Source organism: Anastrepha ludens, chromosome 4 (genome assembly GCF_028408465.1).
Source record: "Anastrepha ludens isolate Willacy chromosome 4, idAnaLude1.1, whole genome shotgun sequence".
Classification (NCBI taxonomy): domain Eukaryota; kingdom Metazoa; phylum Arthropoda; class Insecta; order Diptera; family Tephritidae; genus Anastrepha; species Anastrepha ludens.
This window is the reverse complement of record NC_071500.1, coordinates 29,327,436-29,348,222: the sequence shown is the minus strand read 5'-3', so window position 1 is coordinate 29,348,222 and position 20,787 is coordinate 29,327,436. Positions and strand designations below refer to the sequence as shown.

Sequence of the window (20,787 nt, the reverse complement as noted above, 5' to 3'; positions counted from 1 at the left end):
TTCACGCTGCGAAGGTTATGCTATGTATTTGGTGGAACCAACTTGGTGTTATTTATTATGAACTGTTAAAACCAAGCCAAACCATCAATGGGAATCGATATCGACTTCAGTTGACGCGATTGAGCCGAGCACTGCGCGAGAAGCGGCCGCAATAATGAAAAAGTGATTCTACCGCATGACAACGCTTGGCCTCACGTTGCCAAACCCGTTAAAAGCTACCTGGAAGCACCAAAATGTGAAATTCTATCCCACCCGCCATATTCTCCAGATATTGCGCCGTCCGATTATCACCTGTTCCGATCGTTGGCTCATGGTCTAGCTGACCAGCAGTTCCATTCACATGAAGACATCAAAAAATGGTCAATCTGTGGATAGCCTCAAAAGATAAACAGTTTTACCGCGACGGTATACGAGATCTACCAGAAAGATAGGGAAAAGTATAAGCCAGCGATGGGCAATACTTTTAATGATTCGGTTGCAACCATTTTCTCAGAATAAAGTTGTATTTTCATCGAAAAACAGCGAGAACTTAGTTGTGCACCTAATATTATTCGGAAAGCATCAACGATCTGTAACACGGTTGGACGAATGTACTGCATAAGTCTAAAATTAAGTTAAAAAAGTTTACCTCAAAACAAATAAGTAGTTTTTATTTTTGCACGGACTTTTCAAACGACCCTAGTACATCCAACGACATGAAGTACATAGCCATGCAAGTATTTGAGCTACTCTCATTACTGCAAAACAATGACAAATAGCCCAGACAGAGCTTAATTGCTTCAACACACTGATATATCTTTTATCGAGCACCGACCGTGGGAAAATGCCCGATGTTACAATTAGAAACAAATCTGTAAAGATTACATTTGGATTGCGTGTGAATTTCATACAGAAAAAAAACAAGAAAACAAATTCAGCAATAAAAATAAACTACACACATATGCATATGCAAATAAACACACATTCAGCTACTCTCTGCAAGTGCAGGTCATTACCAGTCACGGATGCAAAGCACTTTGGCATTTGGTAGGCTACATTCGTATACCGGTCGAAAGTCGGGCAGGACACACTTACTATAGCTGCAGTTGAAGCCGGAAAAATCACATTGGTAAGAGGCACAAACACGTGCAACAACAACGTTTTTTTAAATAAGTCATCTGCACCTTTGCAGCAATGAAATTTGCACTGAGAATTGGTTGGAAAATTGGTAACGTCACTGCGGATGCGCGTTTGCGTGTACAACAACAGCAACAAGCACGCAAGAAACAACGTTTGATGCGCCGTCAATACGAGCGAGGCACCATACGGCGCCTTAGGTGAGTAGCTCCTCCTGGCGTGAAGTGCTAGACCCGTTTGTATGTATGTGCTGATACCCACATACACGACAGACTGGTATGTGTAAATGTAACTTAAGATAGCAATAGTAGGCAATTACTTGTAATTAGTTCATACTCGTATATACATAAGAGTTTTAAATCTCTCAAATACTCAACTGAGCTTAGTAATTGCAGCCAAATTGTCACAAATGAGCCCGCAGCTTGTGGATCACTGAAGCTGAAACATAACCGCAAATCTGCACTAATTAAGCGTACGTGTACGGAGTTTGTTGCACAAATGGAGTTGCTGCATCTGCAAATAGACAGACCACCAAGTAAGCAACTAATTACTACCATGGAAAATATATAGTTACTGGTACTAGTAAGACATATACATATGTATTTATGTGCGAAATTTTGAAAAAATGGTATAAATCGATTTGGCGTTTTCTATTCGCTTAAAAACCAACTTAATTAAAGTTGAATTTTTCCGTGAAAGACAGAAAATTTTGAACTAAAGTCAAAGTTGTTTAGCTCAAGTACTCTGCTTTGTCAAAAGCCCACCCACAGTAGCTTAATTCGATAAATATTAAAAAAGGGTTTTCCAATAAGAATTGTTATTTTGATATTCAAAGAAAAATGCTATTTTTTAATATAAATGATCGGATGTTTGTTTCATTATAAAGAGGAAGGTATGCCGTTAATAGTGGAAAATAACATCAGGCAAATGACCACCACGACCACGCTTACAGGACAATATCCTTTCCATGAAATTTTCCATAACCGAATTGCATAGTGGCTGCCCTGTGTCTTCGATAGCCTCACTAATTCCATCTATTCCATCTTTGAGGTCTTGAATCGACCCTAGGCTGTTGGCGTAAACCTTCCCTTTCACGTGGCTCCAAAGTAAAAATCACAAGGTGTTAAATCACAAGATCTCGGTGGCCAATTTTGATCACATCTTCGAGAGATAACACGGTCCGGAAACTTTTCCCGTAAAAGATCAATGTTTTCGTTGCTTGTGTGGCACGTAGTGCCGTCTTGTTGAAAATAAACATTGTCCAGATCAATACCATCCAATTTCGGCCATAAAAAATCGTTAATCATCTCTCCTGTTTAACACCTCAGACTTGTTATTGGAAAACCCTTTATATTAGGCTGGGTAATAAGTGTGTAGCGTTTTTAACGGATAAGTCTATTTAAACAAAAAGCAATAAATATATGTATCAATAAGTTAATCAATTATATATTCGCCAAGGCTGTTTACCACCTTTTTCCACCTCTCGACCCATTTTTTGATGCATGGTTTGGCGTCAAAGAAGTTGTTGAGACAGTTTGTAAGGAACTCTTTGTTATCGAAGGCAACGCTCTTCATATGGTTTGAGAGGGAGCGGAAAAGATGGTAATCGGTCGGTGCAAAAGGACTTCCCATTCCAGCTCTTTCAGTGCAGCTTTGATGACTTGTGCAACATGAGGCCTCGTGAAGGAATATGGTTTGACTATGTCGATCAGGTCTTTTCTTTCGAATAGTCTCATTCACGCGATGTAGCTGTGCAATGCAGAGCTGCTTGTTGACCGTGACCACCAAACACATATCATTATCTTCTTTGATTTTGACGTATCTCCTAGAGCCACCTACTCCTTTCTTTGCTTCATCATTCATATCATATATCTACCGAGTCTCAGAGACTTTTCCTGAGACTAATTGAAACGTTTCGCACAGAACCGAAAGATCTCACTCTGTTTGTTCTATGGGATTCTAGAAAAATTCATAAAATATTGAAAATCTGGTTAAAACAAAACAATTGGTGTTAAAAATATAATACTATTTTTCTCTTTAACTCGTGTTAAATCAAATTCGAGTAAACAGTGAATTAGGTGTGCCTACACAGTTCATAGAATTCCAATCACGACCGCCTGTTTAGAAATTAAATAATAATAAAAAAGTTTTTCTTTTTTACCGTAAAAAGCGGGAATGATAATAATACAATAACCGATAAATGGATGCTTCGTGATAGGTGCCACTCACTTTGATGAAATTTTTGGCACACAGTCACTCACACCTTATTTGATACGGCTACAATTTGTTTGTAAAGTCTTCTGTATTTCAAAATATTTTGCGAAAGTGGAATAATAGAGTAAGCAGATATTTGAATTATTCGATATTATTTCATTTCTGAACATGAAGAGTGTCCACTTATTTCATTCTAATGCAAAAAAGGCGAAAGCATACAGAGAATTCACGCTGTGGCTTAAATGATACAGTTAAAAAAGAGCAACTATTTATTTATAATTAAATTTAAAATTTTAAGGTATTTCAGTACTTTGTTGGGTATCCTTTATTATCAGTTACAGCTTGAAGCCGACGTGGCATGGAGGAGTCAACCAATTTTTTCGTGAATTCTGGCTTAATTTGGTTCCACTCTTCAAGTATCGCATTTTTACGATTAGATTTGATATGAATGCTATATTTTCTTATTCTCAAATTCTCGATGACGTTCAAATTGAGTGCATAGGAGTTTCAGCGTTGAGGGGCCATTTGTATATTAATCATGTTTTTATTATTTATGACTTGTGCTTAGGGTCGTTATCTTGATAAGGCGAAAGTCATCTTCTATTTGTAATTTTCTAGCGCTTTGAACCAAATTTTCTTGCAGAAGTTTTATTATTATTATTATAAAATTGCTATTTGTGCACTGCGACCGAAAAAGTTATATTGTGCACCCACGTAGCCCGCTCAAGCAGTTTTAGGCTATTAATAAATCCTAAAACTGTTGTAGGCATAATTTCTATCAGGAGGTTTGGATCTATAACCAAGCTTCCCAGATAATTTAGTCTACGACATGCCACTGCTGAGTAGTCGCATAGATCACGTTCTGTTGTTTCCCGTGCCTCTTTCCAGAGTCTACAATAATCATTTTCTTCCACACCCATTTTTTTCATGTGGTAAGTGGGTTTATAATGTACAGTTTTATTCATTTCCTGCTAAGGTTAAGGATTGTCACTACCTTTATACGTTCTGGATCAATGAGTCTTCTCGTAAAAAGGCACTTTTTAAGCTGTTGTTTATCCCGCAGAGCGGTTCATTACCCTTTTTCGCTATAGTGTCCGCAATTTCATTCCTTTCGTGCCCTCATGTCCGGGACCTACATCAGAGAAACAAAGCATCTGGACACTAGAGCTTCGAGAACTTTAAAACATTCCCAACCAACCTTGATTCAAATGAGAAGCTATCTGGCGATTTTAGAGCTGCTTAACTCTCATTCAAACGGTTGATATTGGCACCACGCGTGCCTCTACGAAGACATTCCCTGACACATAGCTCTAAAGCGTGGACCTCCGCCTGAATGGCAGTAGTTTTTCCCTTGTAATTGTCTTCTTGAAGTGTGGTTCGACAATTCCAGCCCTAGCACTGCCGTCTTCCATTTTTGATCAACCAGTAAACCACACCTGTGCGATCTGTTTTAAAGACATTTCATTATTTCTCCACGGAAGTTTCACGATTGAACCCAGAATTCTTGTATGCCCCGTAAGACTGCCTTCTTTAAGATGAAATAGATTAGGAAGCCTTAGGACTGCACTAGCTAGCGACCGTTTGGTCACAAGTTGGAGTAGAATGAGGCCAGTGACTATTCCTAAAGTCGTCGTGTGGCAAGTTTGCATTGCTGCAGAAGCTTTAAATAAAGATATTTTTCCATTGTTTCTTCGGTAAAAGTCAAATTTCCACGTGATGACATGCATGCCCAAACTATAACGTTGCCAGCGCCGTGTTTTATAATAACTCGCAAATTTCGGGGTTTGAGCTCCGTATTGGCCCGGCATCATATAAATGTCTGCCATCTGGTCCAAATAAGTTTATTTTCACCTCGTCTGCAAAAAGTGCGGTGCTCCAAAATGCTGGGGTCTTATTTAGATGGTGCAATCTGGAACTTCTGTTATTTGCTCTTTCGAAAGGTTTATTATGGGCTATCTTACCATTTATCGGTGCAATATCTGTGATCCATTCCCTACCAACGCAGGCGTAAGGCAAGGTTGTCCCCTGTCGCCCCTTCTCTTCGCCCATCTTCCTTGATGACGTCATGAGCCAACTGACCCTACTCAAAACAGGCATCGTATAGAAATTTACCAGACATCGTGAGGACCTGGACTTTGCTTATGACATCTGCCTCCTCTCTCACAAACTCACTGACACGCAAGCGAAGGCGGACAAACTAGTCGCGCTGGCACGCACTGTCGGACTGGAGGTCAACAACGCTAAGACCAAAGCCATGAGAGTTAACCACAACAACGCAAGGCAGATATTGGTTGACGGAAGCCCGGTGAAATTCGTTGAAAGCTTCTGCTACCTCAGCTGCATCATCACGGCAAAAGGTGGAGCAGATGAAGATGCCAACTGCAGGCTAAACAAAGTAAGGGAGACATTCGGGCGAATGCATACGGTATGGGGGAGTTTGCAAATCTCCAGACGCACTAAACTACCAATATTTGGCTCATACGTAAAGGCAGTGTTGTTGTACGGAAGCGAAACATGGCTGGTCTCTAACACCATCAAACACAGGCTACAATCGTTCGTAAACGAATGCAGAAAGTGACGATGGATAGGTCACACATTGAGAAAACCACCATATAGCAACACGAGAATGGCACTGGACTGGAACCCGCAAGGGAGCAGAGGTTCCGTTTGACCAAGAAGGTCGAAGGTTCGGCGCGAACTAGCAGATGCCGACATCTCATGGGACGGTGCAAAAACAACAGCACAGAACCGTGCCCGATGGAAGAGTTTTGCCGAGGCCCTATGCTCCCGAGAGGAATGAAAAAGGAAAAAAACAAGCGTACATAAAATTTAATATTGCTTAATGTCAAACTCACTCTAGAAACTCTCGCATACTAAAAATATAATTTCGTTTGTTGAAACTCGCGCCGGGAATAGCGGTACTGTAACATTTAAGCTGCGGCGTGAATTCTCTTTTTTTCTTTTAATACAAAATAAATAAAATATCAGTATATTCTGTTTTTCCATTTTCGCAAAATATTGTGAGAAAAGTGGGGGTGAATCCACTGTACGGCGAGAAGCTGCTTTATGCTGACTAAATTCTAAATTAGTGTTAAAATTATCTTTAAACATACATTTGATAGATTTCGATCGAAAACGCTGAAAAACTGGCAACTCGAAAAAAATTACACTATTTTCAAATTAGGCGGCCTTTATGAGACAATCGATATATATATACCACCTTGATCAAAAAGTTCCCGAAATGTATTCAGAAAATCAAAATTAAAGTTTTTTCGGCAAAAGTTATTTTATCGACTTCAAAGTACTCCCCATCAACAATAACGCACTTTTGCTAGCTTTTGATCCAGTTTTTCTATCAGAGTCGGCTTTAATTTTTCCGCACCTTGCTTTCGGCTGATAAAACATGTTCTTCGAGTCCCGTAGGGGATTTTTGGGAAAAATTGCAGGGAGCCACATCAGGTGAATTCGATGTCTGTTGGACGGTATTCGCTTCGTTCTTGCTCAAAAAGTCACGGGTAATGATGACCCTGTGCGACGGTACATTATTATGGTTGTCGAATTACTTCAAGTAAATGCCTCATAGCAGCCAAATAATAGTCCTTATTAACTGTCCGACCTTCTGGCTGAAATTCACGGTATGTAGTACAGTTACAATTCATAAAATCCGTGACCATTGTTTTCCTGTTTGACTGAAAACAACTTGGTTTTTTGCTTGGTTCATTCGGAGCTCTCCACTCACTCGCCTAATGTCTGAATTGCATGTCGTAAACTGTCATATACCCACCAGTCTCGTCTCTAATAATAAAACGTTTGATGACTGTTGGGTCGGATTCAACCTAGGAAATCATGTCTTTGGCGATTTTAACGCGGCCCCCTTTTTCCATAAAAGTCAAGTGCTTTGGAACCAACTTTGCAGCAACGCCACCCGAACACACATCATAAACTACACTCTGGACGCATCCATAAGCAATGCTAAAGTCCCCTGCCTGCTCTCTGCGGTTATTGATGAACTTTTTTTTCACCTTATTGATGTTTTCAACAATTTTCTATGTCGAGGGCCTACCACTTTATTCGTCATCCGAACGATCGATAAACTCACAATCTCGTCTGATGCGTTCATGCCACTCTTAATCACAAAAAACATTTTCTTTCATTACCGAAACAGTTTCGCAACATTTCTAAGGTTTTCGCACCATTGAATCTATTTTTTATGCAAAACTTAATACAAATTCGTTGTTGTACTTATAAAATAATAACAATTTTTTTAACTATAAAAAATCGAAAGCACGTGCAGAGGTAGATTTATTCCAGACGGCGTAACTTTTACAAATATCAGCTAATGCAGGTTGCAAATGTGTCAACCTAACAAAAATCAGTTCACTTAGAAACATCACCTGGCGGTTGTTCTGGAAACTTTTCAATCAAGGGGGTATATAAATTCAAGATTTTAACTTTATCGAACAAGTCAAGTGACTTCATTTCCATTATGTTTTTTTCACTTTGAGTTTTGAGAAAATTTTGTTTCTTTGTAGAAGTTTTGGCGAAGTCAGTGAAGGAGAATTTTCAGCACGATGGCAGTTTTCACCAAGCGGTTGGCAAAGGTAAATTTAACAACTACGGCGGTATGCTTATGCCAGGTGGCGCAAAATTAATCACCCTATCCGCAGATTTATAACTTTAGAAAATGGCATCATACATCAGTCATATTTGACACTTTTGAAATAGACAGCTGCAGCAATACAAATAGGAGAGCAATGGAGCGCGAGAAGATCCAAATAAATATTTCCAGTTCTCCAAATAATTTGTTTATTTAGTAAAAGTTATTCAAGAACAAAATTGGAGGATTAATATTGCACCACCTTGTATATGTTGAGAAGAAATTGCACTTTGCTAAGTATTTCAATCAGCTTCTCTACCAATTCGCGGCCCTGATTTTGTGCTTTAAATGAAGTTGCATAGAGTAATAAGAAAAATGTGTAAATGTGATTTTGAGAAATACGCAAAGAAGATAAAAATGTATGCCTCGGAGGTCTCTTGGAGCGCTATCTTTAGATGATGATAACTTCTCTTATTGCTCTCTACGTGCACAAAAATATTATACTGGGACCTGCCATAGTTATGTTGCAAGTTAAGTCCGCTATAGATATGACGTTTTAATACGTTTTTTAATGAAGTTAGTTGTATTTAATCATAAAAGTATTAAAAAACAAATGTTAAATTTTCCTTCAAAATGCTCACCATTTGCTTTTTATAAAAGCCTTCAAATGATTAGACCATTCACCTATTGCAGCACCCACGGCTTCCATGGATATTGACGTCCCTGCTCGCACCAAAGATTGTGTGAGACTCTCCAAGTTACTGTGAGGTCCTCGACAGGCCATGCTTTCCAATTCTGGCCACAAACTGTAGTCCAATGGATTCACATCCGGACTTCCAGGCGGCCAATCTTCTGCCGCTATGAACCCAGGAATATTATTTTTTAGCTACTACTGGATGGTTTTTGTCTTATGGATTGGAGCGGAATCTTGCTGGAAGATCCAACGCTCCCCATTGAATAGATTACTACTCAACTGCTTCACCACGCCTTATAAGGCACTTTGCTCCGGTCGTAACTACTTTTTCGCAAAAATTAAGAGATGTAACGCCTCCATTACGGAGGCTGGATGGTGACCGCGCTGAGCCCTTGAAACAAAATTGTTTGCGTCTTTACAAGTTTTAACATGGATTTTGTCGTTTGAACAATCACTTATCTGCGAAAAGAATATTTTCAAGGCCGTTGACCGCGTGCCATTGAAGAAGCTGTTTGTATCTGTCGAGTCTAATTTTCTTCAAGCGCGTTTTCAAAGGATGACCAGTTGAGCGAAGGAATGCTTTCATGAGAAGATCATCTATAATTAGTCTTGACATGGATCTGGTCGACACATTTACTTGCCTGGACATGATTTTCTACTCTCTAAGGGGATTTCCGCGAATTCTTTCTCGAAAGGGTTTTTATGGTTGTACTGATTCAATCCAAGTGAGGACGACCATTTCGTTTTTGCCTGTCATAGATATAGACACATAGAAATATACGAGGTGTGTTCAAAACGTATCGGGAATTTTGAAATTTCGCAGATTACGTATATTCGAAATTCAATTTTTTTGTGGCGATATGTTGGTACTCCTGCCGACGAGTTCGGTTATTTTGAATGTTCAGTTAATTGTTGACAGCTGTTTTGCTTGCACATGTTTCGGCTCGTCTTCGATTTTTACCTATTCAAAAAGATGGATCAAAGAACCTGTATCAAATTGTGTGTGAAATACGAAATTAAGTGCGCGGATGCATTCCGAATGTTGACTGTGTCATACGGAGAAGCTACTTTGGACCAAAGCAACGTTTATCGGTGGTACAAAATTTTCTCAGGAGGCCGAGAAGATGTGAACGACGAAAATCGTGCCGGACACCCGAGCACTTCAAGAACAGACGAAAAAATTGAGGAAGTGAAGAAAATGGTATTGGCCAATCGTCGAATCACCGTTAAAGGAGTTTCTAAGGATCTCGACATATCGATTGGCTCGTGCCATTCGATTTTTTTCAATGATTTAGGCATGATACGGGTCACCGCAAAATTCTTACCAAAACTGCTCAATCTCGATCAAAAGCAGCATCGCATGAACATTGCTAATGAGATGTTGGACTCTGTCCGCGACAACCCAAATTTGCTCCAGAGGGTCATAACTGGTGACGAATCGTGGGTTTATGGTTATGACGTAGAAACCAAAGCTCTATAATCTCAATGGAAGCTGCACACCAACCAAGATCGAAAAAAGCGCGCCATGTTTGGTCGAATGTAAAAGTTTTGCTCACCGTTTTCTTCGATTGCAGAGGCGTTGTGCATCATGAGTTCTTGCCACAGGGTAAAACGGTCAATAAGGAATATTACCTGCAAATTATGCGCAATTTGTGCGAAGCAATTCGCTAGAAACGCCCGGATTTGTGGAAGAACAAAAATTGGCTGATGCATCACGATAACGCCCCTGCTCACACATCGTTACTTGTGCGCGACTTTTTGGCCAAAAACAACACAATAATGATGCCACAGCCACCGTATTCCCCAGATCTGTCCCCCTGTGACTTTTTCTTGTTCCCGAAACTGAAGAGGCCCATGAAAGAACGAAGCTACACTACGATTTACGATATAAAGGAGGAGCTGAACAAGGTAAAAAAAGATTGGAGAATACGTTGGCACAAGTGCATAATATCTCATGGGGATTACTTGGAAGGGGACAAAATAAACATTAATGAATAAATAAATCATTTTTGAAAAAACTCAAAATTCGCTATACTTTTTGAACAAACCTCGTATACTAAGAAGCTCAGAAAGATGAGAAGAATCAACTTAGCTAAATTCATCCATGCGCACGATAACTCGAACGAAAATAAATACATATATTTCCATGAAACTCGATAGGCTATTACTCTTTGCCTTAGGGGTTAAATTAGCTGGTAATCACACCAACCTCCCATGTGGGGATACGTTTTTGATACCAAAAGAATGTGGTATGTCTGCTGAAATGAAGCAAAAGTACTCACATTTGGTATAAATGATGAGCTCAATAAAATAAATATGACGCAACTAAAACTAAAAAAAAAAACGGGTGGGGTCACGCAAATATTTGGGTAAGTGCGAGCATCTCGATAAAGACAATAAAATTCGCCCACGCTTCTCTCCATACATGTTGGCATCTATCTTCATTTAGATCCAATATTATTGACATCGGATAAATACTAAGCCCAATTTTCATGTGCCAGTATTAAACTTTTGTCCGTCCCTTGATGTTACAAGTTATAACTCTTATAGTCTCTGAGTTTGACCTGTTGAGTAGAGTCTCGTTCTCTTATTGCCTCTGAGTTTGACCTGTTGAGTAGAGTCTCGTTCTCTTATTGTCTCTGAGTTTGACCTGTTGAGTAGAGTCTCGTTCTTGTTCCTGGGAAATTCATTTCACCTAATAACTCGGCTTACCGCTTTGCTGGTCCGGATTAGTCGGGCAATAAATTCACTTATGTACAAATAAAAATAAAATAAATGTGTTTTCTCATCAATCAGCTTATACATTTTTATTATTGTATTATTACCTGTAATACTCTCTATCAAATAGTATTGCTGTTCGCGGAATTCTTTGCCGTGATGCCAGTTAAGGGAGTCACTGCCTCGCATCCTAAACAATTGTCATTCTCTTGGACAAATATACGGACTCTGTATTGTTTATTATTTATAATAATGACAGTAATTGATTTGGGGTTCTCAATAAACAAACTGCTACACAAACCGATCAACTTCAATAGTGTTGGTAAGTAACTAAATATATACATATGTCATTGTGTATAAGTAGAGAGAGTGAGAGAGTGTGGACGAGCTGAACACAACTGACCACAGATACAATAATAATAAATTTATTTGGCTAGACGTAAATGAAGCTTTACGTTTGACATTTAGATGACTATCATTTTTGTTTGTATGCGATTTTTTTTTATTTTTTGTAAACATACCATACGATGTATAAGAATAACAAATAATTTTCTTTCAGTGAGATTGCATATTACCTTTATTACATAACAATTTATCTTTGTCATGTCTGCACCACTCCGCAAACGTTCTTCGCTCTTCGAATGCCCTCATTGCTGAATAATTTCTACATATAATCTCGCTCGCTTGCTTCTTATATTCGCAATTTCTCCTAGAGCCACTGATATTTCGCTCGTCTATTATTGTGGTTTGCATCAGTGCTATCTCATTGGCGCGCAAATGGCCTGCATTGATATTGTATTGGTATGAGATTGAGAGCGATTTGCCCGAGTATTTAACACAAATGGAAAAAGGACGTCTGGCGTATAAGATTAAAATGGTGACAATTGTTGCCATGATGTTGTCACTCGGTGAGTTAGATGAGCATTTGTATTTGAGTGAAGGTTTAAGCGCATAAGTAAATGGGGGAGAGGCCGAAGTACTGCGAGCTAATGGTATGTGTAGGTGAAATGTAAGTGAATTTATATGTGTATATATGTACACAGGCCACTCGCACAGTACTGAATTGCATTTAAGTGAGTAGGTGAGAGCCTGTGCCAAGTCAAGCATGGAAATAATCGCTCAAAAAAATATATATATTTTTGTTTTATGCATATTTTTTGCGTTTTCTAGCTAAAATCTTGTTTCATAATTCATACTCAGCCAGCTCCAAGAAGGAAGTAATACGTTGGTGGTTATATAAAGAAGGCGGTATGTTTTGCCTGTTGTTTGGGCTTAACAAGTTGTTTCCATATATTTTGGCACGCTGAATCCGCATCTGGTAATTCAAAATTTTCATCAAGCCAGAATTTTGAGAAAGCACGGGTGGAAGCTCCGAAAATGACGTTACAACGCATTTTTGAAAATTTTACCAGCCAGATTTGACGTGCTCAAATATTTTTCAGAATAACCAAAATAATGGATAAACCTAGTTTACCGTCAGATATAGGTATTCCAAACGAAAAATTAAATTAATTGCCGCATTTGATTTTTAATAGACGCCTTACTAAAAAATTGCCTTAGAGTATATTTAATTTGAAGTAAAGGAGGCCTAAATTCAATACACAGGGCCGTTGATGGCATTCGTGTCGTTCTTGTTCAAAAATTCACGCATATGTAGATTCACGGGATGGTGCAAAATCCACGAGTTGTCTTCAAACAAAACTTTTCTCTTTTGGCGAACTGCTTCTCCTTATCATCTCGCAACGTAATCAAGTCTTTGGCGAAATCGTGTCTAAACGCGTTCCCCTTTTTCCATAAAATTAAAGTTCTTTGCGGCAATACTGCGCAAACCCAAAACATTATCTGCAGTGTCCTGAACGGATCCATAAGCAAGGTTAAAGTCGTCTGCCTGCTCTTAAGATCTAGCTCGACAGTTTGCAACGTTGGCTATCCTCGATGGGCTCATGATCTCTTCTGAAGCGTTCATACCACTCGTAAATGGCTGTTTTCTTCAGGGTATCACTACCGAAATAGCATCTCAACTTTTCTAAGATTTTGCACCATTGAATCCAGTTTGAACGTAAAACTTAATACAAACTCGTTGTTGCAAATTCAAATCCATTTTTGAGATTGTAAAAAATCGAAAACACGTTCAGAGTTAGATTTACGCAAGATGGAGTAACTTTTACAAATGCCGATGCCAATGGTGATAAAATTTTGGTAGGTGTCACAGATGTGAAAATCTACCAAAAACAAAAAAAAAAAAACAGAACTCAAGTCAGTTGGAGCGCCAACTGACGGTTGTTCTGGGAACTTTTTGATTTTTGTTCTAATGATAGAAGTCATAACAGAAACGAAATTAAAAGTGGTGAAATCATTAAAATTCGATAGTTGTGTTATCAGCCATCACGGCGATGTCAGTTGGCCACCTCGGAGCTGCGAAAGAGAATATATTGTGCACCTTCAACTCGCTAGATCTTCTTCTGTCGGATACCGTGAAGGACCGATGTTATGCTAACAATCCAGGCCCTTAAGGCGAATAACGAGCAGGCCATACGTGAGATAGTGCCAGAACCGTCAACAAGATCTTTAAAAATTGGCTTGCCTGAAGAGGCAGCCTAGGTAGCAACATAAAGTTGTGTTTCGTAAAGAATTGGAATGTTTGCTCTTCCAAATAAGCCATAATATATGTATAACAGAAAAAAAAAAATGATTTTTGTTCATTTGTTTGAATTTTTAAAAAGATGCCACTCATAAACCACCCTGTACTTGTGATAAAGTGTCCAGTGTTGCAAGCTGGTTTTAAGATCCTTAAGTATGAACTTAAAACCAAAATAGTTAATCAAAAATGTCTGGCGATGTTTTGTAACTTTGAGGAATGCGCTTAGTTTGGCCATCTCGCAAATGTTAGGTGCATTTGTACTAAAAAAAAAAATCAAAATTGAGCGCGCATAACAAAAGCCCTGAAGTATTATAACCAACACCTATTTACATGAAGAAAACTATGTACTTGTCCATATAAATATTACGTCTATTTATTTTCATTTTGTCAGGCGAACACTTGATGAATATTATCTCCAATATACATTATTCCAACTACTGTTCACAAACCAACGATCCAATTGAAGACTTCTTCCTTCTAACTAACCAGCAACTCTTCCTGGTTTTTCCTTACACTATTTATTTGGGTATTTACGGAAAAATTGAGAATATATTGTGCACCTTCATTTGGAATTACATGGATTGTTTTGTGATGCTTATTAGTCTGGGATTGGCGGCGAAATTTAAGCAGCTCAACGATAACTTATTCAAATTCAAGGGTATGGTAAGAAAAGTGTTATTGTGTATAATGTTTTTCCACAATTTTAATTGCCCTTACATTATCGACAGCAAATGCCTGAATGTTTCTGGTCAACTCGTCGCAAACAATACCGGAACTTGTGTGAGCTCTGTTTACGTATTGATGGCGCCATTTCCCTCATCACAATGATATCCTTTTCGAATAATTTGTATTTTATTTGTGTGCAACTGCTGCGCAGCCTCAAGTGAGTCTACCTATACATCTACATACTCATACTACATGTACAAGTACTGTTACGTAATTTATTTCCTTTGCCAACAATACCCAACAATTTTCATCTTCGTCCATCCTTTATTTTTCATTGCAGTAAAATGCCTTCATTCGTACACGCCGCCTACTTTTACTTCTCGCTCTCCTTTCTTATTGGCCGCACGTTGGCCGTTTCATTGTATACGGCCAGCATCCATGATGAGTCTCGGAAACCTCTGCGCGTCCTACGGTGCGTTCCTAAAGAGTCGTGGTGCACTGAGGTGAAGCGTTTCTCTGAGGAAATTAACAGTGATTTGGTTGCATTAAGTGGCATGAAATTTTTTTATCTCACACGGAAATTGGTGCTGAGTGTAAGTACTGGCAATGTTACATTGCGGTCGTTTGTTCACGGCCGGTCACGTGTATACTTCATCGATTGCTCATTTTTTACTTTTGCACCCACGTTTCATCTTTGTGTGTACCTGATGTACTGATATACTCGTATATACATATGCATGTACAACTCATGGCCTCCCATCAACAATATCTGCATTTATCGTACATTTTCCAGGAGTTGTAGTGGCGGTAAAAGCCTTTTTGCTTTCGCAATTTTGGTTTTCTTCTTCTTTGCGTCATCTAGCTTTAAGCGATCAGTTCATTATAGTGTAGTTTAGTAATAATTGGTCTGGCCTTTCTGTTTTCTTATGTGCAATGTAATAGTTTTGTTATTGCTTGCTTATTGTTCATTACTCGTAGGTTGCTGGGACCATTGTGACATACGAGCTGGTGCTTATACAATTTCATCAGGATAGTAAACTGGGCGACTGTGCCAGTATTGTACGTCCTTTGCCATCATCGAGCAATGGTAGTGCGCATTGAAGTGGATAAAGTCTGATGGTCAATAATAGTTATTACGCACACATATGGATGGATGGCAAGCCTGTTATGCGAGCAGAACGAAAGGTTATTGCAAAAATACTGTCATTGGCCCAAGGCGTGTAAAGTCATACCAGTTCAGCTGGAGAATAAATAATAAAAAATACAAACAAATGGAATGGAAATCTACCTTAAATAATTAAAATTGACGTCATTTTCAACAAACCTCTGCACCAAATGACCGTTGACCTCTCTTAGTTGCAGGGCATTCATTAGTTAACAACTTTTATGGGACTCGCGCTTTTTTACCTTACCTTTTAAACTTGAGACGTTTTCAACTTTCATATTGTAGTGAAAATAAAAAGTACAAAAAAAAACCGTTCATCACCAGTTCGGTGAAAATTGTCGAAATTCTAGCGAAATAATTCCTAATGCTGGACAGAGGATTTTCTCTTAAATCTCTTAAATAAAATTGGCCATTCGCCGATTTTGTGAAATGGACACTGAAAATTCAGAGCACATTCTTTGTAAATGTCCTGCACTAGGCAGAAAACAGCTGCACCACCTTGGTCGTTCTGTTGTGCCTCCACATAAATTACAATATGAAACAATAAACCCCGGAATGTGCTAAAATTTTTAAAATGCCTTAAAATATAGGATACCTCAACAGGCATTGCACAACAGATCTCTTTTGGTCGCAGTGCGCAATAGCCTAATAATGGCCTAAATCTGTAATCATGCTTTCGGTAAAGAGCACTTTATAAGTACTTACATATACATATCTGTATATACAGTAGGAACTCGACACTTGCACACCTCGATACTTGCGACACAATTTTTTTTTATTGCGTTCTCAGTATTTGCTACTTTAAAATTTTTTAACTCAATACTTGCAACATTTTTTGTTTTTTCTCTTTTGCTCTTTTTACGTTGCGTTTTTGGGAATAAAGCTCGGCGAAGTACCGTCGATGTCATTCTGGTAATGACGTTTTTTGAATTGAATCAGCTGAATGGGTTTAAGGGAAGTACCGTATAATTAATTTGATGACGAAATAACAATTTTGTATTAACTTTCGCATGGTGTGGTTTCATAACATCTAAGCGAAAATTTACGCTGCTTACGATAAGAGAAAAAGCTGACATTCTGATCAAAGAAAATGCGGGAATTTCCATCAATGCGTTAGTTAAAAACTTTCACTCTATGCAAGTCGAACACATAACAATAACTCGTATTAAAAAAATGAACAGTCCATAAAGAAGTAAAAAACTCTTACGTTTTCTGCGTTTCAAAAAATGGAAAAAGCGTTAATTAATTGGTTTGCGGCTCAAAGGGTCAACAACTTGCCAATTACAAGTACCATGCTAGAAGAGAAAGCTAGGCTATTACATGCCAAAATTTAAGAAAAGCCACGAGGCTTCCACGCCAATGGTTGGGTTGCAAACTTTGAAAAGAGGCTTGGAATAGGTAGGTAGGTGAAATGGTTGAAGTGCACCTGGCACTCCTCAAGTAGCACTAAAGCGCCGTTTAGATACCAGTATGAGATCTCCACCAGGCAGATATCTACAGCCAACCAGAGCTGTTGATATAATGGAGAAGATTGATTGAATTTAGTATGGCGCACTGCCCCAGTGACCTTAGTCTTCTAGCTGCCAAGCCCGGACAATTACAGAGAAAATGCTCTACAGTCTCCTTCTCTGAAAGGTCCCCACAGCTTCTGCAATGGGGGTTAAATGGTAACCCTAGCTTTTCCGCGTGTGTGCCGATCGTCCAGCGACCGGTAAACACAGCTACGAGTTTGCAAATTGAATGGCGAGGAGTCCAAAGAACTTTCTGAGTCCTTCGTACATCGTATTGGGGCCAAAGGATTTTCGAAATAGCACATGAAGAAATGGAGCTCCATTTTTCTGCGCTTTCCTGAGTAATTGTTTGCGCAGTTCCCTTTTAACAACTGTCAAGGAGATGCCGATGACCGGGTAGGAGGTCTCTGAGGCCAATTCAGTCCCCTTCCTGGAAGGGTCATCGGCATTTTCATTTCCCTCTATGTTTCTATGTCCTGGAACCCAGATCGGAGAAATGTTACCTGAAATGTTACCCAAGAGATTTGATCTCTTCTTTACATGAGTTTACTAATTTCATTCTGCACCATGGTGTCGTCAGAGCCTTAATCGCGGCTTCACTATCGGAGGAAATGTTAATATCTCCCTTGCTCCCGCGTTCCCTAAGCATTTTGCATGCCTTAGGATCGCAAAGACTTCTGCTTGAAAAACACTAGCAGTGTTCGGCAGTTTAAAGGAGATAGATAAATTGGCTTAGAGAAAACCCCTGCTCCAACTCCCGATTCCATCTTGGAGCCATCAGTGAAGACAGATGGGCAAGCTTCAGTGCAGATTTTCCCCTTGATCCAATCCTGCCTATTTGGAAAGATTGCTCTAGCACCACCCTCAAATTCTAATTTTCGGATAGAGAGATCTGTTGGAAGTTCGGAGAAATACGGTGTTAATTGCCCGAAAATACTACCATGTCCGTTGAGAGATTGTCTCCAGAGGCCAATCTCCTTTAACCTGATTGCACTTTGAGCTGCGATGGAAATGACGGAAAAGTCGATGGGAAGTAAGTGCAAAAGGACATTCAGGGAAGCACTGGGGCAAGTTTTACATGCTCTGATGATGCCAATGCATGCAGTCCTTTGCACCCTCCCCAGTTTAGTGATATTATAGCCCTTCCGAAGAGCTTAACTTTATCAATTTTTTCGTCTGTTGTTGAAGTGCTCGGCATGCCAGCGTCCGGCACGTTTTTCGTCGTTCACATCTTCTCGGCCTTCCGAGAACATTTTGTACCACCGATAAACGTTGCCTTGGTACAAAGTAGCTTTTCCGTATGACACAGTCAACATTCGGAATGCATCCGCGCACTTAATCTCGTTTTTCACACAAAATTTGATACAGGTTCTTTGATCCATCTTTTTAAATAGGTATAAATCAAAGACAAGCCGAAGCACGTGGAAGCAAAGCAGCTGTCAACAATTAACTGAACATTCAAATTGGCCGAACCTGCGAAAATTCAAAATTCGCGATACTTTGTGAATACACCTCGTACATACATACTTTACTTTTAATTTTCGTGGATTTATATCAAATTAAATTCCGATACCTCTAAACTGAGCACAATTTCTTAACTTCGCACAAAATGCTCCGAGTTGCAAGTGGTTTTTTGCATTTTAAAGCTTAGTTATTCGGGATAGTAAACGTTAACATAATTGAAAGAAGTCTATTAAAAGAATGTGCCGATACCAAAAATGTGGTAAAAAATCGGGAATCGAATCAATCGATTGAAATTTTTCGTCTTAGTATTTAGTTAAATTTTTAAGTGTCCATTTTGCATTAATAAAATTAGTTAATTCCCTTTTTGAAATACTTTAATATAAAAATATTTTTTAACCAAAATTGAGATCTTTTCACAAAAAAGCTGCTTGTGGATATGCTCGGTGTGCGCCAAAGCGAAGATGAGAAAATGGTTTTGTTGCTTACTGCTTTTTTATAATTTTTTTATTTGGCCATGCAATGCAATATTACTGTTGTTACTGTTGGAAGTTCAGATCTGAGTCCATTGGACTACCATTTTAGAGTATAAAACAATCTTTGGTGCGAGCAGCGACGTCAATATCCATGGAAAGCGTGCGTGCTGCAAAGCTGAACGGCCGCATCGTATGAAGGCTTGTGTAAAGAAAATGGTCACTATTTCGAATAAAAATTTAAGTTTTTTTTAATATTAAAATTTTTTATATGTTATATTTATTTATACATGATTAAATAAAATTAATTTCATTAAAAATAAATAAATAAACATATATTACAATAAATAAAAAGGTACTATAATTCCATAACTACAACGTACTTAACTTGTAACAGAACTTATGGCAGGACTGAGTACAAGTTAAATGAAACACTTTAATTTTCATTTTTTTTCTTTATTTGCACTTCACTTCACTTACACTGTCTAATTATTCTAAAAACTAACCGCGCTTAAGTGCTTTTTTAGTGACGACTCTTTCGGCTGTATGATGCGCACGATTCGTTTCGGCAAAATGCGAAACGTCGGCATCCAAAAAAAAGTACTTAAGCGAGGTGTGGGATAGTCACAGCGGCAATAACCAAAAGTGACTTGACCGATGCTGACGGCCAGCCATCGCCGTACAAACGTACATATATGTATGCATGTATCACACACATGTATGTTTGTCGACTCGAACACCATGCCAGTACCGCTGTGTTAACTCCTCCCCCTCTTAAGCTCGGAACGTCCCTGATCCGACAGATTTAATTTAAAATATACAATATATTAATTCAATTCAATACATATAGTACGTATGTATTACAATTTTGTAAGGAGTTTTTTCTTTGTTTTGTTTTTTTATAGAAATTTGATTTGAATATTTATGTAATGCGAATTCATATGTGGGTATGTTTACTTATCATTATTTTCCTTACTAATATATTTATAAGTTTCTGTATAGTTTGTTTGATACTGCTGATACAATATATATGTATTTGTTTTAAGCAATTTATTGCTTCGTGAGATTCTTATTTTATAAAATATAGCCTATACATTATATGTATTTGATTAGGGCAAAGTTTGTATTTCAGTTGTGTGAATTTTAGTGTTATAAAAAAATATTGTTCCAACAATTATTTCTATATTTACAATTATTTTCTGAAGTATCGTCTACACATTATATGTATTTCTTTTAGGTATAGTACCCATTATATAAAAAAAATTTGTACATTTTGCTGTTCTTCTTACAGGTGAAACATTTGGTTTGAAACGATTTGCAAATTCTTTTAAGCTTTCACATTTTTTTGATAGTATTACTATTAAGATTAATTAATGTCAATGTATTGTACTTTGTTGATTTTTTCAACTTACATTAATATTTTATAAAAATATATAGTTAGCGAATGTTGTCTTTATGGATTTTTTTACCATTTATCATTACGGCCGTGCCCAAATCTTTTTGAACTATGTTCTGAATGTAAACTTTATTT

General features: G+C 38.3%; 1 protein-coding gene across 1 annotated transcript; it reads left to right on the top strand.

Moving 5' to 3' along the window:
- The first annotated feature begins 1,042 nt into the window (after positions 1 to 1,042).
- Positions 1,043 to 15,970, top strand: LOC128861392 (gustatory receptor for sugar taste 64f-like). The gene is made up of 10 exons (XM_054099511.1): positions 1,043 to 1,108; positions 1,172 to 1,316; positions 1,512 to 1,651; positions 7,863 to 7,931; positions 11,470 to 11,661; positions 12,053 to 12,247; positions 14,372 to 14,643; positions 14,709 to 14,863; positions 14,987 to 15,239; positions 15,625 to 15,970. The coding sequence occupies exons 2-10, from the start codon at positions 1,174 to 1,176 to the stop codon at positions 15,745 to 15,747; spliced, it is 1,542 nt and encodes a 513-aa protein (XP_053955486.1). The 5' UTR covers positions 1,043 to 1,108; positions 1,172 to 1,173; the 3' UTR covers positions 15,748 to 15,970.
- Positions 15,971 to 20,787: the final 4,817 nt, after the last annotated feature.

Excerpts from the sequence above, each read along its gene's own strand:
- LOC128861392 (XM_054099511.1), top strand. The coding sequence starts at position 1,174 with ATGAAATTTGCACTGAGAATTGGTTGGAAAATTGGTAACGTCACTGCG. Across the intron at positions 1,652-7,862 it reads GCAAATAGACAGACCACCAA|AAGTTTTGGCGAAGTCAGTG; the intron begins GTAAGCAACTAA and ends GTTTCTTTGTAG. Across the intron at positions 14,644-14,708 it reads TATTCAAATTCAAGGGTATG|CAAATGCCTGAATGTTTCTG; the intron begins GTAAGAAAAGTG and ends CATTATCGACAG.